The sequence below is a fragment of the Diachasma alloeum genome, unplaced genomic scaffold, assembly GCF_001412515.2.
Source record: "Diachasma alloeum isolate Michigan unplaced genomic scaffold, Dall2.0 Dall_scaffold_00271, whole genome shotgun sequence".
Taxonomy (NCBI): Eukaryota; Metazoa; Arthropoda; class Insecta; order Hymenoptera; family Braconidae; genus Diachasma; species Diachasma alloeum.
In genome coordinates, this window is record NW_021680410.1 from 235,625 (window position 1) to 257,953 (window position 22,329).

At 37.6% G+C, this 22,329-nt stretch overlaps 1 protein-coding gene across 3 annotated transcripts in view; it reads left to right on the forward strand.

Annotated features, from left to right (window-relative positions):
• LOC107037913 (protein groucho) overlaps nt 1-22,329 on the forward strand; it is a 75,122-nt gene that overhangs the window by 40,352 nt on the left and 12,441 nt on the right. For all 3 annotated transcript variants that reach the window (XM_015256741.1, XM_015256740.1, XM_015256742.1), the window contains exons 5-7: nt 2,116-2,253; nt 5,204-5,483; nt 7,489-7,514. In XM_015256741.1, coding sequence (XP_015112227.1) covers nt 2,116-2,253; nt 5,204-5,483; nt 7,489-7,514 — 444 coding nt within the window. The remainder of the gene's footprint in view (nt 1-2,115; nt 2,254-5,203; nt 5,484-7,488; nt 7,515-22,329) is intronic.

Consider the following 22,329-nt stretch of genomic DNA (forward strand, 5'->3'; position numbering starts at 1 on the left):
AAACGAGGAAAGCAAAAATTGAGGATGGAATGAGGTGGCTTGGGGGAAGTATTCGGTTCACGTCACCGTTTCACAGGCGAAAAATTTTATCGGCGTACCCACGTCCTTTTGCATTTTCATGCCACGACTTTTCGCCTTGGTTAACAGTAAAGCTCACTTCCACTTTCTGATTATCATCTTGAGTTTCTTTTTACTTGTCGGCTTTACCCTCCCACTTGTCGCTCCATTGTACTTTGTTCATTTATCGGCTGTTTAGGCTTGAATCAACTCAGAGATTGCAATAACTAATCATAAAGTTTTATCCGTCATTCCTGAAAAGGCAAACTTGGAAAATTAAATAAGTATATAGTAGGAAAGGAAAATATGATAAAGCACTCTGGGTGTAGTATGAAAACAACTTGGTAACCCCGGAAAAAGGCTGCAGTAGCTAAAGTGAAACCCACTCCCCTTTACATCCCCACTCCCCCCGTTCTCTCTATATACCCCATTCATTATTTTCTTGGTTACCTCTGGCCCGGGGAAAACTTCTTGGCAACGCAATTACGTCTGCAGCTGCTCCCCGCCTCCACGCTCATTCTCCTTTCCACCCAGTTTTTTTCATCTCTTCTGTTACCTGCAATTCTTCTGACTCCTCTTCCTGTTCACTTTTTTGTTCCACTGTCTTGCTATTTTGACTTTATGTCTTTTTCACTCGCCCGTCTAAAGTATTTCATACTCGTATTTCTCTTTCAATTGTTAGACCCCTTTGGAGCCCTCATCAACAATCAGGACGGTACCAATCTGTATCTCTCTGTTGCCCACGAGAAATTCAATCTCCTCGCGCTTGACGATGAGAGTGAAACAACGAGTAATTAAACAACGACTCCCTTTTCCTCGGTTTTCCTGCATTATTCTACAGTTTCTGCTCTCGCCCTTTTCCGCTTTTCTCCACTTATTTCATCCCCTTTCCGGTAGATATACTCGTTCCCCCCCCCCTGCTATGTACCCTCCGAGCGTATTTAGGATCTCCGTGTGGCTGCGATATTTCAATTAGCGGCACCACTGCCAGAGCGATTCAACCCCTACTCTCTGTGGGAGCCGCCCTTCACACTTTTTGGTGCTCGTTTAAGGGCGACGGAAAGGAAGGGCTCCGTGCCAGACCCATTAACGATGCTATGACACGAAACCCAGGGGTTATTTTATACTTTACTGCTACACGCTTACGTGAGCATAATCGTAAATATACGCAATAATAAGAAGCTGTTACCGAAAAGAAAAGACTGGGAATTTTTGTGGGGAAATTTCGAGAAGTTTTAGTGCTGCATTTTCTGTCAAGAAATTACTGTTGTGCTTAAGGATTTATTGATAATTCCGTTCAGCACATGATCTAAAAATTCTCTAGTGCCAACATTGGAATTTTTCTTGTGCTTTATTTAGAAAATTGATGAACTTGTATCTAAATTACTCTCCGTTTTTTAAAAGGGGCGTCGGTTAATGTGCGGAAGACGAAATTAATTGAAACCATAAAAATTCTCAGTCTCTTGTTAAGACGTTGAGAGATAATACAAATTATAAGCATGTTGTTGTTGCTGGCGTGACAGGTTAACTGATGGAAAAACTACTGAAAAGAAGGGAGGTAAATCTCCACGGTTTGTCTGAGTAATTGCGTTAGTCGTCGCCGGAGATTGGATCGTCGACGAGACCTTCCTACTTCCGGTTGTTTTAATTTAATTCGTGTCAATCTTCCTCCACCTGAACTGTAAATACAACCCCCCCCCCCCCCATGAATTCCTCATTTTCTCCTATTTATGTCTAACCTTATTTTCAATTGAACCCCATTTCTAATTCAATAATAGCCATTCAATGAAGGAAAAAAATCAATGCAGACCAGAGTTTCACGCTGAGTAATGTTTTTCAAAGGGGAAAAGGGGTTATGTAAGATGGTCTTGACGTTGACAAATTCCGGCTGGTAAATGTGGGATTCAATTTACGGGATCGTTTTCTCCCTGCCTTTGAATATTGCAGTTGACTGCTTCTGCCATGTTTGTAATTTCCATAATAGCAGATTCCATTTACCCGCTTGAATGGTTATTCCATGATCAAGATCTTAATCCCAAAATATCTTTGATGTTTCAGACGGAAATAGCAAAGAGACTGAACGGCATTATTGGACAGATTTTACCATATTTATCACAGGAGCAGCATCAGCAAGTGATGACAGCTGTGGACAGAGCGAAACAAGTCACCATGTCAGAGCTCAACGCCATAATTGGGGTATGTGATAAAAATAAATCCAATGAATAATTTCAATAGACAGATTGAGATGAATGAGAACCACGATGTGGCTGTTAAGTCAAAGACGGAAACCGATATGCGCTGGTAAAATCTAAAAGCGACTGGATACGTTCAACTCCTCCCTGGCACTACCATCCGCAAATCCTCCTCAATATTGCTCGAGCACTCAATTTCCTCCCTATTAAGCCGCGGGCTTCTCCCAACCCCCGCAATCCTCCTTCTCATTCACCCCTCCCAACATATTCCGTCTCCCTTTCCGTTTCACTACTTCATCCACCAAGACCCCCTCTGCATCTTATCCCGAGTCTTTGGCTGGAGTTGGCTTGGGGGAAGGGTGCGCTTACCCTTGGCTGGATAAGTTATAGTGTTATACAGTGCTCGGGCAACGACTAATCAACATTCCATGCTCGAAACCCCGGTCATGGAAAGACGGGATATAGCAGAGAGCCCGGAGTAAGAGAGAAACTTAGTATCCAAGCGTTGTGTGCACGACGTTGTCGGTACGTGCCGCAAATCCTTAGTAGGATACAAGTATCCCTGGCAGCCCGAGTGCCTCTTAACCGGCTCCTTTAACCTATTCCCTTCTCACTCCTTTCGTTCCACCATTGCATTCTCTCTTGTTACCCCATTCTGTTCTCTTACCCTTACATCTGTCCCACGAGAAATTTCATATGGTAGTACATTCCGTAACTCTAACCGTTACACACCCCAGAATGAACTTAACCAAACGAGATTCACCAAACCTGGACATGTCATCTGGAAATGAGTCTCACTGACCCGTAAACAATCTTTGACGCAATTAACTCTTTGTGGACACATGTGACAGGATCTTGGTTAAGGGGGGACAGAAGACCTTTGATTACAGCAAATTTTGAAACAAGTTTCCTACAAAAAGTTATTATTTTTCAAAAACAAAGCACATTGACTTCGATCAGACGTTGATGAAGATTGATGTGGCCAACCTACATTTTGAAAAATATCGATAACTTCTCATAGGAAATTTGAAACTTTTGAAATTTTAGAGATAGCTCCCTGAAATTTCATAAATTTCACAATTTGTTCATTGAATAGATCACACTTATCAGTCAAGTAATTAAACACTTCATCTTCAGAATTGAAAAGTGAAAGAAAAACTGTTGAAACACTTCCTCTCACGTTATAAAATAATAAAGTTGAATTTTATACAAGTTCAAAGTCTGAACTCAACGGTTCGTGTTGCTACCTTCCTTATTCTCCTTTTATCCTCTTTTTGTCTGTTACTCCTTCGTTTTCACTTCCGCAGAGTCAGCTCCTATCCCCTTCTCTTTATAACATCCAGCTTGGAATTGCTGATCCGAGTGGCACAGTAGAATCCAGGAGACGTAATATACTTGGCGAAGGCAACTGCCACTTCTTCCAACGATTTTCATGAATTGAGACCAGAAACTCAATCATTAAGCAATCTCCCTGATTCTTGCATTTCAACTTGTTACTCGTTCTTTTCACGCTTGATTTCCCGTTATTCCGTGGAGCAGTCATCAAAATTATGTATTCCAAGAGTTCTCCACCTAATACTGTAGTTATTATTTCGTTGAGCTATTCAATCACCTCGGCAAACTCGACACAATATTCACCTCATATCTTACTCAACCTATTGCATTATCATGTGCCTTCTCATACCCTTCCTGCCGCCGACTAGTCTTTCGGCTAGAACAATGTACTTCCAGCATTTCCAATCCGCACTAACGAGTGTGCTTGCTCCCCTCGGGTTCTATCTCTCGCCGGCTACCCTTCATTCACCCCAACATACTCGTTTAACTTCTGTCTAGAACTGTTTACAGTTGTGTAGACAGTCTTTTTCTTGTTCGCCATCCACTAAATTGCTTTCTGCGTGATATTCTCACATTCACAACTCATTTTATCATCTCATGATACCATTCTCCCTTATTCTTTCATTTCAACTTGTTACTCGTTCTCTTCACACTTGATTTTCCGTTAGTCCATGGAGTTGTCATATCAAAATTATGTGTTCCAAGAGTTCTCTACGTAGTACTGTAGTTATTATAATATTTCGTTGAACTATTCAGTCACCTCGGCAAACTCGACACAATATTCACCTCATATCTTACTCAACCTATTGCATTATCATGTGCCTTCTCATGCCCTTCCTGCCGCCGACTAGTCTTTCGGTTAGAACAATGTACTTCCAGCATTTCCAATCCGCACTAACGAGTGTGCTTGCTCCCCTCGGGTTCTATCTCTCGCCGGCTACCCTTCATTCACCCCAACATACTCGTTTAACTTCTGTCTAGAACTGTTTACAGTTGTGTAGACAGTCTTTTTCTTGTTCGCCATCCACTAAATTGCTTTCTGCGTGATATTCTCACATTCACAACTCATTTTATCATCTCATGATACCATTCTCCCTTATTCTTTCATTTCAACTTGTTACTCGTTCTCTTCACACTTGATTTTCCGTTATTCTATGGAGTAGTTATATCAAAATTGTTTTCTCAGAATTCATGAAGCTATTCAACTACCTCGGCAAACTCGCGGGAAGTCTAAACATTCTTTTTCGTTTTCATTATATACTAATTTGCTTTCTGCATATTTTCATCTTCAACTCTCATTTTATCGTCTCATTATGCCATCCTGAAACCGCCATGTGAAATATTACCGAACAGATCTAGAATGTTCTCTTCTTTTTATTCATACTTTTTTCCGGAGCCAGTGAATTTATTTATGTATCGATGACGATAATTGACACGTTCCACAAACACAGGGAGTGAGATAACGAAGCCCACGTATTCAATTTAAACCCCCCCGAGTCCAACTCTTTCTGTCTGCCCATCGCTTTGCGCTATTTACACATCGTAATTGCCACATGGGCAGTATGAAAAATAAATGTACGCGTAACATGTAAACCTCAACAGAGAAATTATCATTGCAGCAACAGAGGCCGGATTTGCCGAGGCTACTGCAGCAGATGCACGCCCAACAATTGCCACCAGGTGCTGCAATGGGCCCACATCCTGGGATTCCTGGACTACCTGGGCTGGGACCTGGTGGTGGACTACCTGTGCCCACTTCAGCCTCTGCTGCTCTACTTGGTTTGGGACTTCCACCTGGTGCTGGTGCTAATCCAGCAGGTGCTGCTGCACATCCGCTCTCCATGCTGGCGAAGCCGGAACTTCATAGGAGTCAGCCGGATGATTTGAAAGCTAATGGTGGTGAGTTTTCTTGCTTTATAACTTTGTTTAAAACAAGAAAGATCATGAGATGTCTTTAGTTTTTAATTTTCTCCTTGACTCGGAGATTTCCCCCATCAATACTCTTCTGAATTCCAAATTTATTGAATATTCGGTGGAATTTAGTGTTTGCTTTTCGCAATAAGTTTGAGCATACAATTTCGGTGAAATTTCAAAGTTAATAAGCAATTTCGTGAACGAATTGATCTTGAATTGAATTCAAATTCGTGAGACTGAAAGGGTAAATGCAATTGTTACTTAAATTTTAAATGACTTTCAATTGTCAATTTCCACTCGGTTCTCGAGAAATGAGAGTTAGTTGATCTCTTCAATTCAATTACTCCGGAAATTTTGAGGGCAAGTTCCTGAAAACTTGACGATGAGCAATTTACATGAAATTTGGAGAATATTCAATGGGATTACCACTATCACATCCCAATGTCGATGACAATTATTAAAAATTGGAAACTTCAGGCAACTACTGCTATAATTGTTCATCGATTGGAAATACAATGGAAATTAATGTCCAATTTTCCCAATAAGTTTGAAAATTCGTGCTGTCAATGCTCGTCTTCTACAAAAAACTCACTTTCTTTCAATTTACAACATGAATAAGGACGTCCAAATTCTTAACATTGAAAATTTGAATGCATAACTGTTTCTTAAATTCCCAAAAAGTTGTAAGATTGAATTTTAGGGTTTGATTAGGATATTTTCCCCATTCAAAAAACTCCGTTGGAAAAACTTCGCAGATGATGCAGTGACTATCCAATTTCACTCTTTCTCCTTTTAATATTATAGCTTCAATGTGCATTTTTCTTTTAAAAACTCCTCGTGCTCAGTCATTTCACTCCGGCCATGTCGTCACATCTCCGATTCCCCTAGCCATCTAGGTTCGGTCTCAAGTTGTTTCCCAAATGTTTACTCGTCTACTTTATCCTCAGCCAAACCCCACCATTTTCTCCTCCGATATCCTGACCCTCGTCACAGACCTTTTATCTTTGCTTTTCGTTTCTTCATTTTACTCCCAGCCCCTCGAGCCAACACAAAAAGTACACAGTCTACTCACCACACAATCAACTTCACCGACTTCATCCTTAACATTTTAGCGAGGCACTATGTTATCATTGTTTCTTTCCATTTCCAAATTATCCGGGAAAACTTGTAACATACTTGCCCCTTTTAACACTGTACGTGTTGAAGCTCAATCTTGGAGGAATGCTGACAAAGCTGCGGCATCTGTGGCCTCACTCTCTCCCATCATCCTTTGAATCTGTATGTATACCTACTTCAACTTATATTCTACATAACAGCTTTGCCAAGGTACTTCTCGGCTAGAAGATTCACAGAGCATCCCTCATCTCCACGCGAGGGCACTTTTACCACGTATCCCCACTTTCTCGATGATTCTTCTTCTTTCTGGGCGATTTATTTGTTTTCACGACAGATTTTCATCATTATCTTTCGCAAAAAATCCAGTACTCTTTCAGTAACAATGAAAATGATTGACAATTGAAAAATTCAAGTAACTACTGCTTAGAATTTCAGTCTATTGAAATTTGCATTTAATTATTTAATGTTCAATTACTTAGCAGAACAAGCCATAATAGTTTGAATGCTTAAAAAAAAGACGATTTCAATATTATCTTTACGCCAAATTTCGTGAATGATTACCCCCTCGATTTTCCCTCACAAAACCACTTTTTTTTTCTACAATCAACTGTTTTCCTTCTGTTTACAGGATTAAATTCCTTGTAAACACCTTGTACACATCATTATATTCATGTATATTTATGTATATTTATGTATATTTATGTATTCTTCAAACTTAGCAGAATAAGCCATAATAATTTGAATGCCTTAAAAAAAAAGATGATTTCAATATCATCTTCACGCGAGATTTCGTGAATGATTACCCCCTCGATTTTCCCTCATAAAACCAGTATTTTTTTTTATCTATAATCAACCGTTTCCCTTCTGTTTACAGGATTAAATTCCGCCGAGGAGAGGCATGTAAGTACATCATCTCGCTATTCAAAATCCATGATGAGTGTACCATAAACGAAATATTCATCAAGTACATCAAATCGAATCCAATCACTTCTGAATAGTCAACTTGGCAAGGTTAATCACTAATAACGAATAGTGGGAGGTATGAGGTAGATGGGTTACCCTGTGGAACGCAGGGGAGTGGTGGGGGCTTCAGCAGACTCGCAATTAAGCCGACATCATTATCCTACGAGCTTCAATTTCGCTGCGATATCGAACCCCTAATTCCAACTTAAGCCCCTTCCCCATTCATTTCTGAAACTGATTAGTCTCGACATTTCACTGGTATTATTCAAGTCTTTTTGCAATACAGGTTCATTCAAGAGTACATGGGAGAAAAGTCCGGGAATTTTTGGGGAGAAATTATTGATTTTATTCTGTTTGACATCAATTGCGGTAATCTAATAGGTTTCACTGAGTAATTATAGGATGTCATCTTATTCAATGGTATCGCACAGGCATAGGATAATCAGATATAATTTGTTCGGACGTGTACATAAAAATTCTCATACTGGTGCATGAATTTTCTCAGACAGTGTGAGACAGACGTATGATAAATTTATAATACAGTATTATGTAAATGACTTCGTACACATGTGTGATAATTTTGGCTCGGAAACTTTTAACAATGTATTGTGAACTGGGATTATTAAATTAAAGCATTCGTATCATTTTTGTGTGCCTTTTTACTGCGTCCATTTCACAATTTTGTTTCACACTTTTTTACACATCTATGGAATTGTAATTCTTGCAAAGACGTTAAGAATGTTTCATTTATTTTTATTTGTTTCTAAAATTTGTACAAATTAGAATTTGCAGAGTTCTACTTTGGCTTTATTTGAAAGATTGACGAATTTATTACGGAATTTTTAAGAGTCGTCTCTCTGTACAGCTATAAAAGTTCAATCTTTATTTTTTTCTTTCTCGAAAACAAGAAAATGAGAGAAAATAAATCTGCGAAAGGAATTAGACATCACGTGGGGACAACACAATTATACCGTACCGCTATTTTCAGTGGGCATGCATGCACGATGTGCGTATATGGAGTTAAAGTCCCCCCCCATTCCCCGGAGATTGAAGTCTCCTTAAAACCACTGGTCAAATATTTATGAAATTCCAATTTTTCTAAAAATATGAAGAAATGCGTCATTTGTTTGCAACATGTGAACAAACCTCCCATTTTTCTTGCGCTTTATTTGAGAAATGGACAACCTTATATAAAAAAAAACTCTACTTTTCTCTCCGTACAATTATAAAAGTCTAATTTAAATTTTTTTCTCTCGAAAACAAGAAAACGGGAAAAAATAACTCTGCAAAAAAAATTAAACATCACATGAGGGTAACAAAACTACCGCTATTTCCAGTGGACATATATTGTTAGAAATCCCTTGAAATTGAATTCAATTTCAAATGAAAGCGCTCACTAAATTTCTCATTCATCTTGAAAATTCAAGAAAATTTGATTTTTCATGTTAAACAATCATTGATTTTACAATTCAATTTTCAGTAGATTGAGAATTCAGAAAATTTGTTGCCTGAATTTGCAAAATTTCCAAGGTTTTCCAGTGTCGAATGGGCCTGGAAATCAAGATTTACTTGAATATTCCATAAATTAACTGATTTCTCAATGAAAATAAATCCAGAAATTTCATGTAACTTTGTCGTTGTTAAAAATTTCCAGCCTTTTCATTTGAAATTATACATGGAGTTGAAGTTCCCGTTCCGCCATACCCGGAGGTCGAAGTCCCCTTGAAACCACTGACCACATATTCATGAAATTTCAATTTATCTAAAAATACGAAGAAATGCTTCATTCGTACACAAACCTCCACTTTTTCTAGCGCTTTATCTGCAAAATTGACAACATTATATAAAAATCCCCAACTATATTCTCTCCGTAGAATTATAAAAGTCCAACCTAAATATTTTTTTCCTCGAAAACAAGAAAATGAGAGAAAATAACTCTGTGAAAGGAATTAGACATCACATGAGGGTAACACAAGTTGTATTATACCGTACCGCTATTTTCAGTGGCTATACTGCACACTGTACGTAGATGGAGTTAAAGCGCCCCCGGAGGTCGGATGAAAGCAAAGCGACGAATGAATGGCCGTGGCGTGTTAAAAAAACCAACCCCAAAAAGCGCCTGGTTACAAAGCAAATGAGGGAACGACGGGGGGAGGGGGTGGTTGGAACGAAAGAGAAATACATGGGAGAGGGATGAAGCGAATTCGACGTCCGTTTATTAAAAGCACTTTCTGAAAACGTTAACGCGCTTACCACGACCCACTTTATCCGCAGATTCAGAAGCGCTTGTGTCTGATGCAGTGAGCGTTGAAGTCCTTTTTCAATTATCATGCTTTTAGAGAAGAAAAAAAAATTGAGCACGAGACGTGGAAAAAGCGGCGTTTCACTTCTGTAAATTAATTACCGAAGGCTCAAGAAAATTAATTCACTGACATTAAAGCGTACTGGGAATTTTGCTATCTGTTGAGCAACTGCTGAAGTGATTTTACGGTGATTATCGTCGCATTCTTAAACATCACGATTGGAATTAATATTGAGCATTCGACTTTGTGTAAATCAGATAATTCTGGGGGAATGGGGGCTTCGAGGCATCGACCAGTTTTCAATGTTTGTCTATTGGTGAGGTGGTATGAAGTTGGTAATTAGAGGAGCGTTTAATGGCCAACAATTATTGCAGATTGATAACGCTTGGGTGGATAGGGGCTACGATTAAATTCCCGATACAGACGTTAATAGCTTTTCCGTAACGATGATTATTGTTCGACGTTTTCTCACTGTTTTTTTCGTGCCACCTCGGATTCATTTTTGCACTGTTGCTTTGGTGGAGTAATTAGTCTTGAATTTTTATGTGGAATTCTTTAAATTTTGGACAAGTAATTTATGGGGAATTTTCGAGCGTGTGGGAACTGACAGATCAGTTAATTTATGGAATATTTTGTGGAATTTCAATTTTATTAACCACAGGAGAATTATTTAGGTTTCAAGAAAGGACTCTTAAGAATTTTTAAGAATGAGGAATTTGCGTTGCTCAAATTTCGAGCAATTTCTAACAGGGAATTTTAGGCTTCGATTAGATTTCCCATTAAATCATCGATTAGTTCGAGTTTTATTAATCTCTTTATTTAATGACCTTTGAAATTTCAAAGGAGAATTCACTAGCGATCGGGTAAACCGGGTCAAGTCGCTTTTGACTTTTGGTCAATTTTTGATGAATATCTCGGAATCTAAAAGAGATAGCAAAATTTTTCGCATAACCTTTTTTGTCGGGTCAGTTGAGGGTTATAAAAAAGGTCATGATAAAAATTTTGGTATCTCTTTTGGATTCCGAGATATTCGTCAAAAACTGGCCAATAGTCAATTCTTCTTGAAAATCATTAACGATCAGTAATTCAAATCAAATTTACAGAATACATAATGGGATTATCTGGCCCTAATAACAATGATTGATGGAAAATCGAAAAATCACTCAACTATTGCCTTGAGAATATCCAAGTATCTTTTCCAAGTATCTTTTAGTATCTTTTTAATCATCAAATTTGGAAATTGAATTGCGTGATCATTTATCATTTTTTTTCGACATTTGTTGTTTATAAATAAATAATTAAAATTGTTTAAACTCTCGGAAACCTAATTTTTTTAGGCATGAAATTGATTTTTGGTAAAATTCTGAATATGAAGAAATTTTGCTAGGATTCCGAACAAATAATTTATATGATGGAATATTGATTGTTTATAAACCAATTATAAATCAATTAAGCCTGAGGAAGCTAAAATAATTAACGAAACGTCGCAAAATGACAATTAGATAAATCTTGTTTTCAGTTCCTCCATCCCTCGATTATTTTTGCATATTGTTTATAAATTATTTACAAAAAATGCTCGTAATTTCCACAAATTACAGTTGTTAATTTGTTTCATCAATCTTCCTCCAGAAATAAACTTTCTAATTTTTTTTCAGACGTAAAAAATGTTTTCCAACGGTTCAATATCGACCTTAAAATTCCGACCTGCAATGTTTAAATAACAAAATCATTGTAAAATGTCCGGGAACTTGAACTCAACTGGAAGCTTTGATATTGGCCTACGAAAGTAGAAAAGCATTTCACTGGAGAAAAAATAGCCAACGTACTTGGATATTCTTAAATTTAAATATATTAAAATTTTAATTTAATTCAATGTTCGATGCTCCTACTAAATTCAAAAATACATATTCACAACATTAAAAAAAAATACAGCAAAAACAACAAATATCAAACAAACACCAAATTACAGTTTTTAATTTGTTTCATCAATCTTCCTCCAGAAATAAACTTTCTAATTTTTTTCCAGACGTAAAAAATGTTTTCCAACGGTTCAATATCGACCTTAAAATTCCGACCTGCAATGTTTAAATAACAAAATCATTGTAAAATGTCCGGGAACTTGAGCTCAACTGGAAGCTTTGATATTGGCCTACGAAAGTAGAAAAGCATTTCACTGTTGAAGAAATAGCCAAAGTACTTGGATATTCTTAAATTTAAATATATTAAAATTTTAATTTAATTCAATGTTCGATGCTCCTACTAAATTCAAAAATACATATTCACAACATTAAAAAAAAATACAGCAAAAACAACAAATATCAAACAAACACCAAATTACAGTTTTTAATTTGTTTCATCAATCTTCCTCCAGAAATAAACTTTCTAATTTTTTTCCAGACGTAAAAAATGTTTTCCAACGGTTCAATATCGACCTTAAAATTCCGACCTGCAATGTTTAAATAACAAAATCATTGTAAAATGTCCGGGAACTTGAGCTCAACTGGAAGCTTTGATATTGGCCTACGAAAGTAGAAAAGCATTTCACTGTTGGAGAAATAGTCAAAGTACTTGGATATTCTTAAATTTAAATACATTAAAATTTTAATTTAATCCAATGTTCGATGTTCCCACTAAATTCAAAAATACATATTCGCAACATTAAAAGTCCACGCGCAGCTGTTCCTAAAACACCAAAAAAATTCTCCCCCAAATTCAGCAATTCCATTAGAAAATTTTCAACAGAATTCTCGAGGAATCCGACTTCCAGCAGGATATTTGCGGATTATCGATGAAAATGCAATGCAACAATAAAAAAAAACGCAATACGCTTTTTCATTACAAAGGAAACAGATGCACGAGAAAAGGGAAGTGGAAAAAAATATCGATGAAATATATCTCCGAGCATGAGGTAGATAGCAGCAGGGAATAGCGAATCAATCGGCAATTCCTCCTTCCTCCCATACTTCGTTTCATCTCTCTTAGCGATGAGAATTCTCTTTTTTCCACCGGGAAGATATATTCACGCTATTTTTCCATCCGTCTATTTTCGCATCGGAGTCCCTTCGTCTCTTTCACTTTTCCCTTTTCATTATCTCTTTGAATCCTATCAACGAGTGGAAAGTAGTATAGCGGAATGGTAGACGCCGAGAGGAATAGCGTGGGTGTTGAAAACTCGGCGCCGTTTCCCTCTGCAAATTAAATCTCGAATAAAGTGCAAATAAGCGGGTAGGAAAAAAGAATCTTTCTCCCCTTATAAACTCTTCAGAATAAACCGAGGGGTTAGATGAGGGTTAAATGAAAAAAAAGAGGGGCGGGGGGGAGGGGGGGGCGAGCGAAAGAATAAAGGAAGACGGAGACAAAAAGGGGGGAATGAGTGCAAAGTGGAAGCAAGCGGATAAAGAGGAAAGAGTTTCTAGAAGAATGTCGGTGGGGGAGAAAAATGTTAACGTCGACGTGGGAGCGTAATTTATTTTAATTAGAGTGGGTTGCATTATGTAAGCGGTATAGAGTATGCTCAGCGTGGAGGAGTGAGGGCTGTAGTTGCAGGGTGACGCGTCTGTGAAAGGGTTGAAAAGGGCGCGTGAGAGATCACTGGTACCTGCCATAACTGTCATTTTCTACTCCCCACAGGCCTTCCCTTTTACTATGTTGGTTAGTTGAGGTCTCGAACTAATTCGAGCCGTCAAGTTTTAACCCCCCCAACCCCACCGGCTTCCCCTCTCTCGCTTACCAAGCCGACCCCAAACTTCCAACCCTCTATTATCCTATTGTGCCACTTCACCAAACACACAGCCCACTGGATACGGAAGGGCACTCGCCAATCTCCCCTTAGAGCTGTCTTACCGACACCTCTGATCTCGTTAGGGGCGCATTAATTAATTTAACAAGATGGCGGCGGTGATCCGGAACTGTGATACATCCGGAGTTTGGATCGGAATTATTTTTAGAGGGAGGGATTGAATTATATTTGGCAGAATGTTTATTTCTCTTTGGAAACTTTCGGAGACTTTTTTGGGGATGAAATTGAACAGATTTTGGGAAGAGGATTTTTATGGTGGAAAATTCCTTGTTGATTAATTGTTTATGAAAACAAGGGAATCTTCGAAAATTGCGGTTTTTTATTGTTTTATGAGTTTTTCTAAGAGAATTTTTTTTTATAATTTGCAAAAAAATTGAAACTATATAATTCAAGTGATGAAATCAGTGGAAGTTTTTATCAAGGAATGGTTCCACTGAATTAAGTTTTCATGAATTATCTTTTGGTTTTTATTAAATTTTCCAGATTTTTTTGGGGATAAAATCGATTTTATGGGGAAATCTTGGAAATTGTCGAGTTTACAGCGATTTTGGGAAGTGGATTTTTACGGTGGAGAATTGATTGTTGATTAATTATTTATGAAAACAAGGCAATATTCGAAATTTGCGGTTTTTTATTGTTTCCTGAATTTTTCTAAAAGAATTTTTTTTTGTAACATCCAAAATCAAATTTAGAGCGATATAATTTAAGTGATGAAATAATTGGAAATTTTTATCAAGGAATGGTTCCACTGAATTAAGTTTTCAAGAATTATCTTTTTGTCTTTATTAAATTTTCGAGATTTTTTTGGGGATAAAATCGATTTTATGGGGAAATTTTGGAAATTGTCGAGTTTGTTGTGGTTTTAGGAAGAGGATTTTTACGGTGAAGAATTGATTGTTGATTAATTATTTATGAAAACAAAGCAACATTCGAAATTCGCGATTTTTTACTGTTTCATGAATTTATCTAAAAAAAAATTTTTTTTAAATAATTTCCGAGAAAAAAAATTAAAACTATATAATTCAAATGATGAAATCATTGGACATTGTACTCAAGGAATGGTTCCACTGAATTAAATTTCCACGAATGTTGTCATGGGAAGTAAATAATTTCGTGAAAAAATCAATGTACACTATAAATTTTGGTTCAATTATTTTGTGAAAATTGATATAAATCCAGAAAAATTCAATTGCGTTGGAAATTCTCGTCTTTTTGCTGCTCAAAAATTTATAATTCCCTTGAATTTTCAGTAACATTTGACATTTTTCTCCAATTCTTCTCGTTTGCAAAAATGACGACTTCATGAAAAGCAATTGCATTCGCTGACTCAAATAACAATAAAATAAAACGATCGTCCTCAGATTCAACCTAGATCTTCTCATTTAAATCTGAAATCAAAATTCCCTTCACTCGGTGAAAAAAAAATTCTCTGGTGATGGCAGCACCGCTCAGCGCTCCCATTCCCCGAGCTGCAACTCCTTTTCTCACTTCCACTCTTTCATTTTCTTTCGACTCCTCTACACATGCCACAACGAAAAGTTCATCCACGCGAGAATGCTCCCCTCGTTGCCATTGTTATTGGACTTTTTCCCCGACTCCGTAAAAAGGGACGAAGGGGCGAAGGGGATGCGGGTTAGAAAGGCAAATCGAGATAAAAGCCATACTCAAAGAGAATGAGAGAAAACAACTCTTCTAAAAAAAAAGGGTGTACAGAAGGATCGCGAGATCACCGCGGGCTTTTCAATTACCGTCCGCTGGCTCTGCCTTTTCCTTCCTTTATTCTCATTTTTTGCATTCAATGCATAGTGAACTCGGAGAAAAACTAGGAAATAAAAATCTCTCATAAATTCACAAAATATTTATGATTGAAAATACTACGTGCATGTGTACATTCTCCCTTTGAATTCACATTCCGCAAACAAATGGATAGAATTGGCTGTACCATTTTGATGATATTCGCTTGAATAGAGAATTTTCATTTTACAGTTTCGTCAATCAAATAACATTTTGCAGAAAATCTCTCTTTTCTATGAAGAGTTCCTCTGTAGAACTAAATTATGGAATCTGTTTAAACATTTAGAAATGCTACTTTTCAGACATGAAATCGATTTTTAATTGAAGTTCGGAGTTTATCGAATTTTATAGAATTTCGTGATTGAAAAATGAAAATTTTATGGAAAGATTAATGGGGAATGTAATTTCACTTCCATTATTGCATGAATATTAATAGGAATCGGGAAAACTCAGGTCAATGTACTTGTTACTTAACTAGATAATGTAATTGTTACTTTTATGTTTGAAAATGTGAAGGTCCCCTTAAAACCCAATCATAGCTGTTACTACTACAATCTAATGGAGAAGAATAATGAAATGCCTTGCTATAAGAAGAATTATTGATAAACAGAATGTCTCCTCGCGTTCTACGCAAAAATCTGTTAGCTTGCAATGCTAATTTTCTATCCAATTTCTATTTCTTTCGGCCCTATTTTTGTAACGGTTGCGACAATTCCTCTTCTTTGACGTTTGACGCAACCTTCTCATGCTGGCAGGAACCTACTACTGTACATACAGTGGAGGATTCGTAGAAGATACCTCAGGAACAGTAGGAGAGTGGGATTCCAGGAACCCCTATGCCCCCACTCCGCGCGCACATAGAGAGAAGAAAAATAGGGATCAGCGGGTTTCAAATAAGACACCTCGCTCGTTGCGCTCGAATTCAATGAAATTTTCATTTTTACTGAATGAATATCGATAACTAATCAATTTATATGTGTTTAATGTTTTGAATTTGTATCGCCCGCGTTCCCTTTTCTCTCTAAACATAACCCCGCGTGATAGAATGGCAGCTGATGTTGGGGTATTGTTGGTGGACTCGAGAATAATCACAGACGAAAAATTACGATTTTTCGATGGGAAAAGTGGAAAAAAAAAATCGATGTATATTTCCATTACTTGAAAAAAGTGGTGTGACCCCCCCTTAAGGTCATTAGACCCTCATGATCACTTCGTTCGTCCCTCCCGTTTGACCCTTAACACCGTTTGATCCTTATAACTACTCTCTTCCCGTTGAAAAATGATCGAGGCCNCGTGCATGTGTACATTCTCCCTTTGAATTCACATTCCGCAAACAAATGGATAGAATTGGCTGTACCATTTTGATGATATTCGCTTGAATAGAGAATTTTCATTTTACAGTTTCGTCAATCAAATAACATTTTGCAGAAAATCTCTCTTTTCTATGAAGAGTTCCTCTGTAGAACTAAATTATGGAATCTGTTTAAACATTTAGAAATGCTACTTTTCAGACATGAAATCGATTTTTAATTGAAGTTCGGAGTTTATCGAATTTTATAGAATTTCGTGATTGAAAAATGAAAATTTTATGGAAAGATTAATGGGGAATGTAATTTCACTTCCATTATTGCATGAATATTAATAGGAATCGGGAAAACTCAGGTCAATGTACTTGTTACTTAACTAGATAATGTAATTGTTACTTTTATGTTTGAAAATGTGAAGGTCCCCTTAAAACCCAATCATAGCTGTTACTACTACAATCTAATGGAGAAGAATAATGAAATGCCTTGCTATAAGAAGAATTATTGATAAACAGAATGTCTCCTCGCGTTCTACGCAAAAATCTGTTAGCTTGCAATGCTAATTTTCTATCCAATTTCTATTTCTTTCGGCCCTATTTTTGTAACGGTTGCGACAATTCCTCTTCTTTGACGTTTGACGCAACCTTCTCATGCTGGCAGGAACCTACTACTGTACATACAGTGGAGGATTCGTAGAAGATACCTCAGGAACAGTAGGAGAGTGGGATTCCAGGAACCCCTATGCCCCCACTCCGCGCGCACATAGAGAGAAGAAAAATAGGGATCAGCGGGTTTCAAATAAGACACCTCGCTCGTTGCGCTCGAATTCAATGAAATTTTCATTTTTACTGAATGAATATCGATAACTAATCAATTTATATGTGTTTAATGTTTTGAATTTGTATCGCCCGCGTTCCCTTTTCTCTCTAAACATAACCCCGCGTGATAGAATGGCAGCTGATGTTGGGGTATTGTTGGTGGATTCGAGAATAATCACAGACGAAAAATTACGATTTTTCGATGGGAAAAGTGGAAAAAAAAAATCGATGTATATTTCCATTACTTGAAAAAAGTGGTGTGACCCCCCCTTAAGGTCATTAGACCCTCATGATCACTTCGTTCGTCCCTCCCGTTTGACCCTTAACACCGTTTGATCCTTATAACTACTCTCTTCCCGTTGAAAAATGATCGAGGCCTAGGTATCTTATAAGAAGCCCACGGAACATAAACATTCGGGAGGCGATAAAAGTGCCGAGATAAATAGGTTATTTAAACGCCCCCCGAAATGCATTAATAAATTAATAAATAATAATATTCTCAACTCTATAATATATTCCATAATATATCATAAAAATTCACGTGAATTGGGGGATTTATTGACATTTCCTTCTTCACCTTCAATTTTTCCACTCAATGCACAGGGAAAAATCAGGGAATAAAAATCCCCCATAAACCCCCAAAATATTTACGATGGAAAATACTACCTACATGTGTACTCTCTTTGAATTCATACTCCACAAAAAAATAATGAAAATTGGGTGGAGTTGGTGGTAACATTTTGATGACGTAGGATCGTTAGTCCGATCTCGTTAAAAAACACAAAAAATACAGGATAAAAAAAATTAAACGAAATTGGCGGAGGAATCGCCGCGATGGTGACAATATCGATGCCATTTTTTTTTTGCCCCTCTGATACAGTCACCCGGTTCGCGGTTCTACCAGGATAATAACAATAATAACAATGTCGATAACCCAGGCGAAGCGTTGGAGCTTGGGTTTTTGGACGCGCAGACTGCGACGCGCTGTTGCATAAAATTGTAAAATCCCTTCCTCCAGCGTTCAGGGGGGGATGACGGCGTCGGTAGTGAGTGCCATTGGGTGTGTGCCACTCCGAGATAGCTGCAAACAGAAGCGAGTTAATTTAAAAATGCAAATTCCACCGCAGAGAACAGCCCGCCGGTACTCGCCCGGTCCAGAGGGGGTGGAGGGGGTGGGGTGTGGTCGGCGGATTGTGGGCTGCACCGGAGGAAAAAAAAGCATAAAATGGGGAAAATACAGGGGAAAAAAAACATGTGGAGAGATATACACTGTGTACATTCGCGCTCGAGAGAGAGAGAGAGAGAGTTGAGCTTGTATTTACGACGAGTCGTTAAATAATTCGTGGAGGCGCCGAGAATTTTTTTTTCTTCCTCACTGCGCTTGTATGGCGGATTTTAATGCCATTTATATCGTCCTTTCTCTCGGTAGTAGTTGATGTGTGCAGTTGTGCACAACATGAAATTAAAAAAAAAATGGGGTTTGAAATTTTTGATGAGAATACACACCTGCGGTTATTCTCGCACGATACATTGTTGAAAATTTTTGAGTGTACGGGGAGATGTGTTCAGTGAAAATTACGGAACTCACCGATCGCTCACCGATTACGGAATCGAGCCAGAAAATTTAAGGGACGGTATCATAATTTTTCCTGAGCGTCCTGTGAAAAATTACGGAACGCTTTGGAAGAATTCCATGATTTTAGGTCAAAATTACGTGACAGTTCCGTAAAATTTTCTGCAAACATATTTCCCTTCGGAATTACGAAAAATCTACGTAATTTTTACGGAATATTTCTCTCGTTGTACTCGATGTACTCGTTTGATGATTTTTCAAATTTAATTTAATCGCTCACTATTAGAAGAAAAAATTAAATTTGTGGCATTGAAGTCTGCAATTTCATCATTTTAATCCCTCAAAATCGAATCCAATCCCTCGTCGTTAAAAAAAAAATTGTGATTTCTATAATTGAAAAGCCCTAGAAATCCATTTGGTTCCACGATCACTTGACTCGTTTGATTTATTTTTTTTAGAAGAAAAAATTGAATTTGTGGCTTTCAAGTCTGCAATTTCATCATTTTAATCCCTCAAAATCGAATCCAATCCCTCGTCGTTAAAAAAATTATGATTTCTATAATTGAAAAGCCCTAGAAATCCATTTGGTTCCACGATCACTTGACTCGTTTGATTTATTTTTTTTTAGAAGAAAAAATTGAATTTGTGGCATTCAAGTCTGCAATTTCATCATTTTAATCCCTCAAAATCTAATCCAATCCGTCGTCATTAAAAAAAATTCTGATTTGTAAAATTGAAAAGCCCTAGAAATCCATTTGTCTCCCCGACTACTTGCCTTGTTTCATCGTTTTCCCCCAACTTTTTCCCTCGCAAAGCCGATCGCCCCGATCTCCCCAACAATTTTCCCAGCAATGTCACCAAGAAAATCAGAATGAAGCATAAAATACACTGAGAACCTCTGGGTGCAATCTTGTACCAGCTGGAGTTTTGCAGGGGGATGGAAAAGAAAGCAGAATAGTCTTCGGTGAAGTTTGTGGGATGAGGAATGGGGGAGCGAGAGCCAGTGGAATGGGTTATACATAGAGTATATACTTATGTACACGTATATAAGTTTGAATAGGTGGGATGAGGTGGAGGAGTGTATAAGGGCGCCACCAGCGAAGTAGTTGCTTCACTCACTTACCACCCTCGTGGCCTCGCGGCATGGCCTCCGACCACTAAGACCACCAAACCCTCCACCCTCGCTCGGTATACCTCCCTTCCTCCCACCCCCACCCCCGCCCCTCTTGATATACCTATCTTCCTTCGCTCCGACGTCTCAGTACCCGACCTTGCATGCTAAGTTGCCGAGCAAGTTGTCCCTAACACTACGGATATTCCGATGAAAGTGTGTTCCCCTAACGTCTCGCGGTTCTGAGGATCCCTTATTGATCGGGCACGAAAGCCTCTTTATACTCAAGCACGGACGCCTTACCAAAACCCCCTCATATTGAGCGATCTTTTCTGTCGTCTTCTCTCTCTCTCTCTCTCTCTCTCTCTCTCTCTCTCTCTCTCTCTCTCTTTTTTTTAATTTCATTCTTTAGGAAGTCATTTCGGCGTAATCTGCGGACGAGTGCTCTCGACGAAATCATCTCCATATCAAGTTGGTCCTGAAATTAGTTTTATGGGTATTAAAAAAGTTACACCTTTAAAGACTAGAGTTTTCAAAGATTTATTAATTTAGGACGTTAGCTTCGCGATGACTGGAATTTTCAGTGTTTTAAAAGAAGACGCTTTTTTCGTGTAGAGTATGTCGAAAGAATTCAGATATAGTATTAATGTATACTGTTAGAAAAAAAATGAAATTTCATGGACAGTTGACTACTAATTTTCAGGACAGTGACACTGAATGCGATTTTGGGGAAAATCATGCAATTTCAGGTTTTACTGAAAATTCTGTAAAATTCCAGAATTTTAAGCGGCATAAAGACGAGAATTCTTGAATTTATTTGAATTTCCAATGTAATATGAATATTCAGTGCCAAATTACATTGAATTTTCAGAGAAATCTAAAATTCCATGATTTTTTTACCCCTCAATCGCATTCAGTGTCACTGTCCGGAAAATTCAAGAATATATTTACCGGAATTTTTTGGTTTTTTATTCAATTTCAGGGACAAATGGAACTGAAATTTGCAGTTCTCTTTTATTTTTTCACGGAATTCTGAATTTTCAATCACGAAATTCCCTGCACGGAGAGAAATGTTTAGTAAAAATTACGGAACTCACAATTCACTCACCGATTACGGAATCGACTCAGAAAATTTCAGTGACAGTATCGCAATTTTTCACAGGAGATTCAGATAAAAATTACGGAACGCTCCGGAAAAAGTCCGTGACAGTTCCGTAAAATTGCCTGCAACCACATTTCGCTGCGGAATTACGAAAAAGATACGTAATTTTTATTGAATATTTCTCTCCGTGTGAAATTCGGAACCCAAATTCAGACCTCCAAAGTTTAAATAATAAAATTATTGTAAAGTGTCCGGAAGCAGGGTCAAAATAAAAGGTCTCATGTTCGACTACAAAAGTAAAAAAGTAGTTTACTGGATAAAAAATAGCCAAAGCACTTCGATGTCCTTAAGGATGTTTAGCCCTTGTCGGTAAATGTTTTTTTTTCATGATCAAGGAAAATTCTGTATTTTTTTCGGCTGACAGCAGAACATATAAAACTAACTTTTCTAACGTTAAAAAGAATTAATCGCAATAGTCTCGGCAGAAATGAATAAACTAATTTTTCCTTATACACGGGCTCTTATGAAATTTATGTTCGAATTGATAATTCACCTACTAGAAGACTAAAAATAGAAATAAAAATAGAAGGTAATGTGTAAAATCATACTGAATCCAATGGCCAGAGAAAAATCTGGGGTACCCGGGCAAAAAGAGGACATATTTGAATGATTCTATCCCATATAAGCGCATGTTAGCGCATGCATTTTGGTGTATTTTGTCTATTTCATTTCTAAATAATGAACATGGGTTGGTGGATTGAAATTTGTATCAAAGTGAAGGGAATATCTTCATCTCTCAGTTTTAAAAAAATCCATTTTTTTTCAAGCACTTGCGATTTTTGATAAACATCCTTAATTTCAGACTCTAGTTTTTCTAGTGTATTACGTCGTATTTTATCGCCGTCTCTCTCTCTCTCTCTCTCTCTCTCTCTCTCTCTCTCTCTCTCT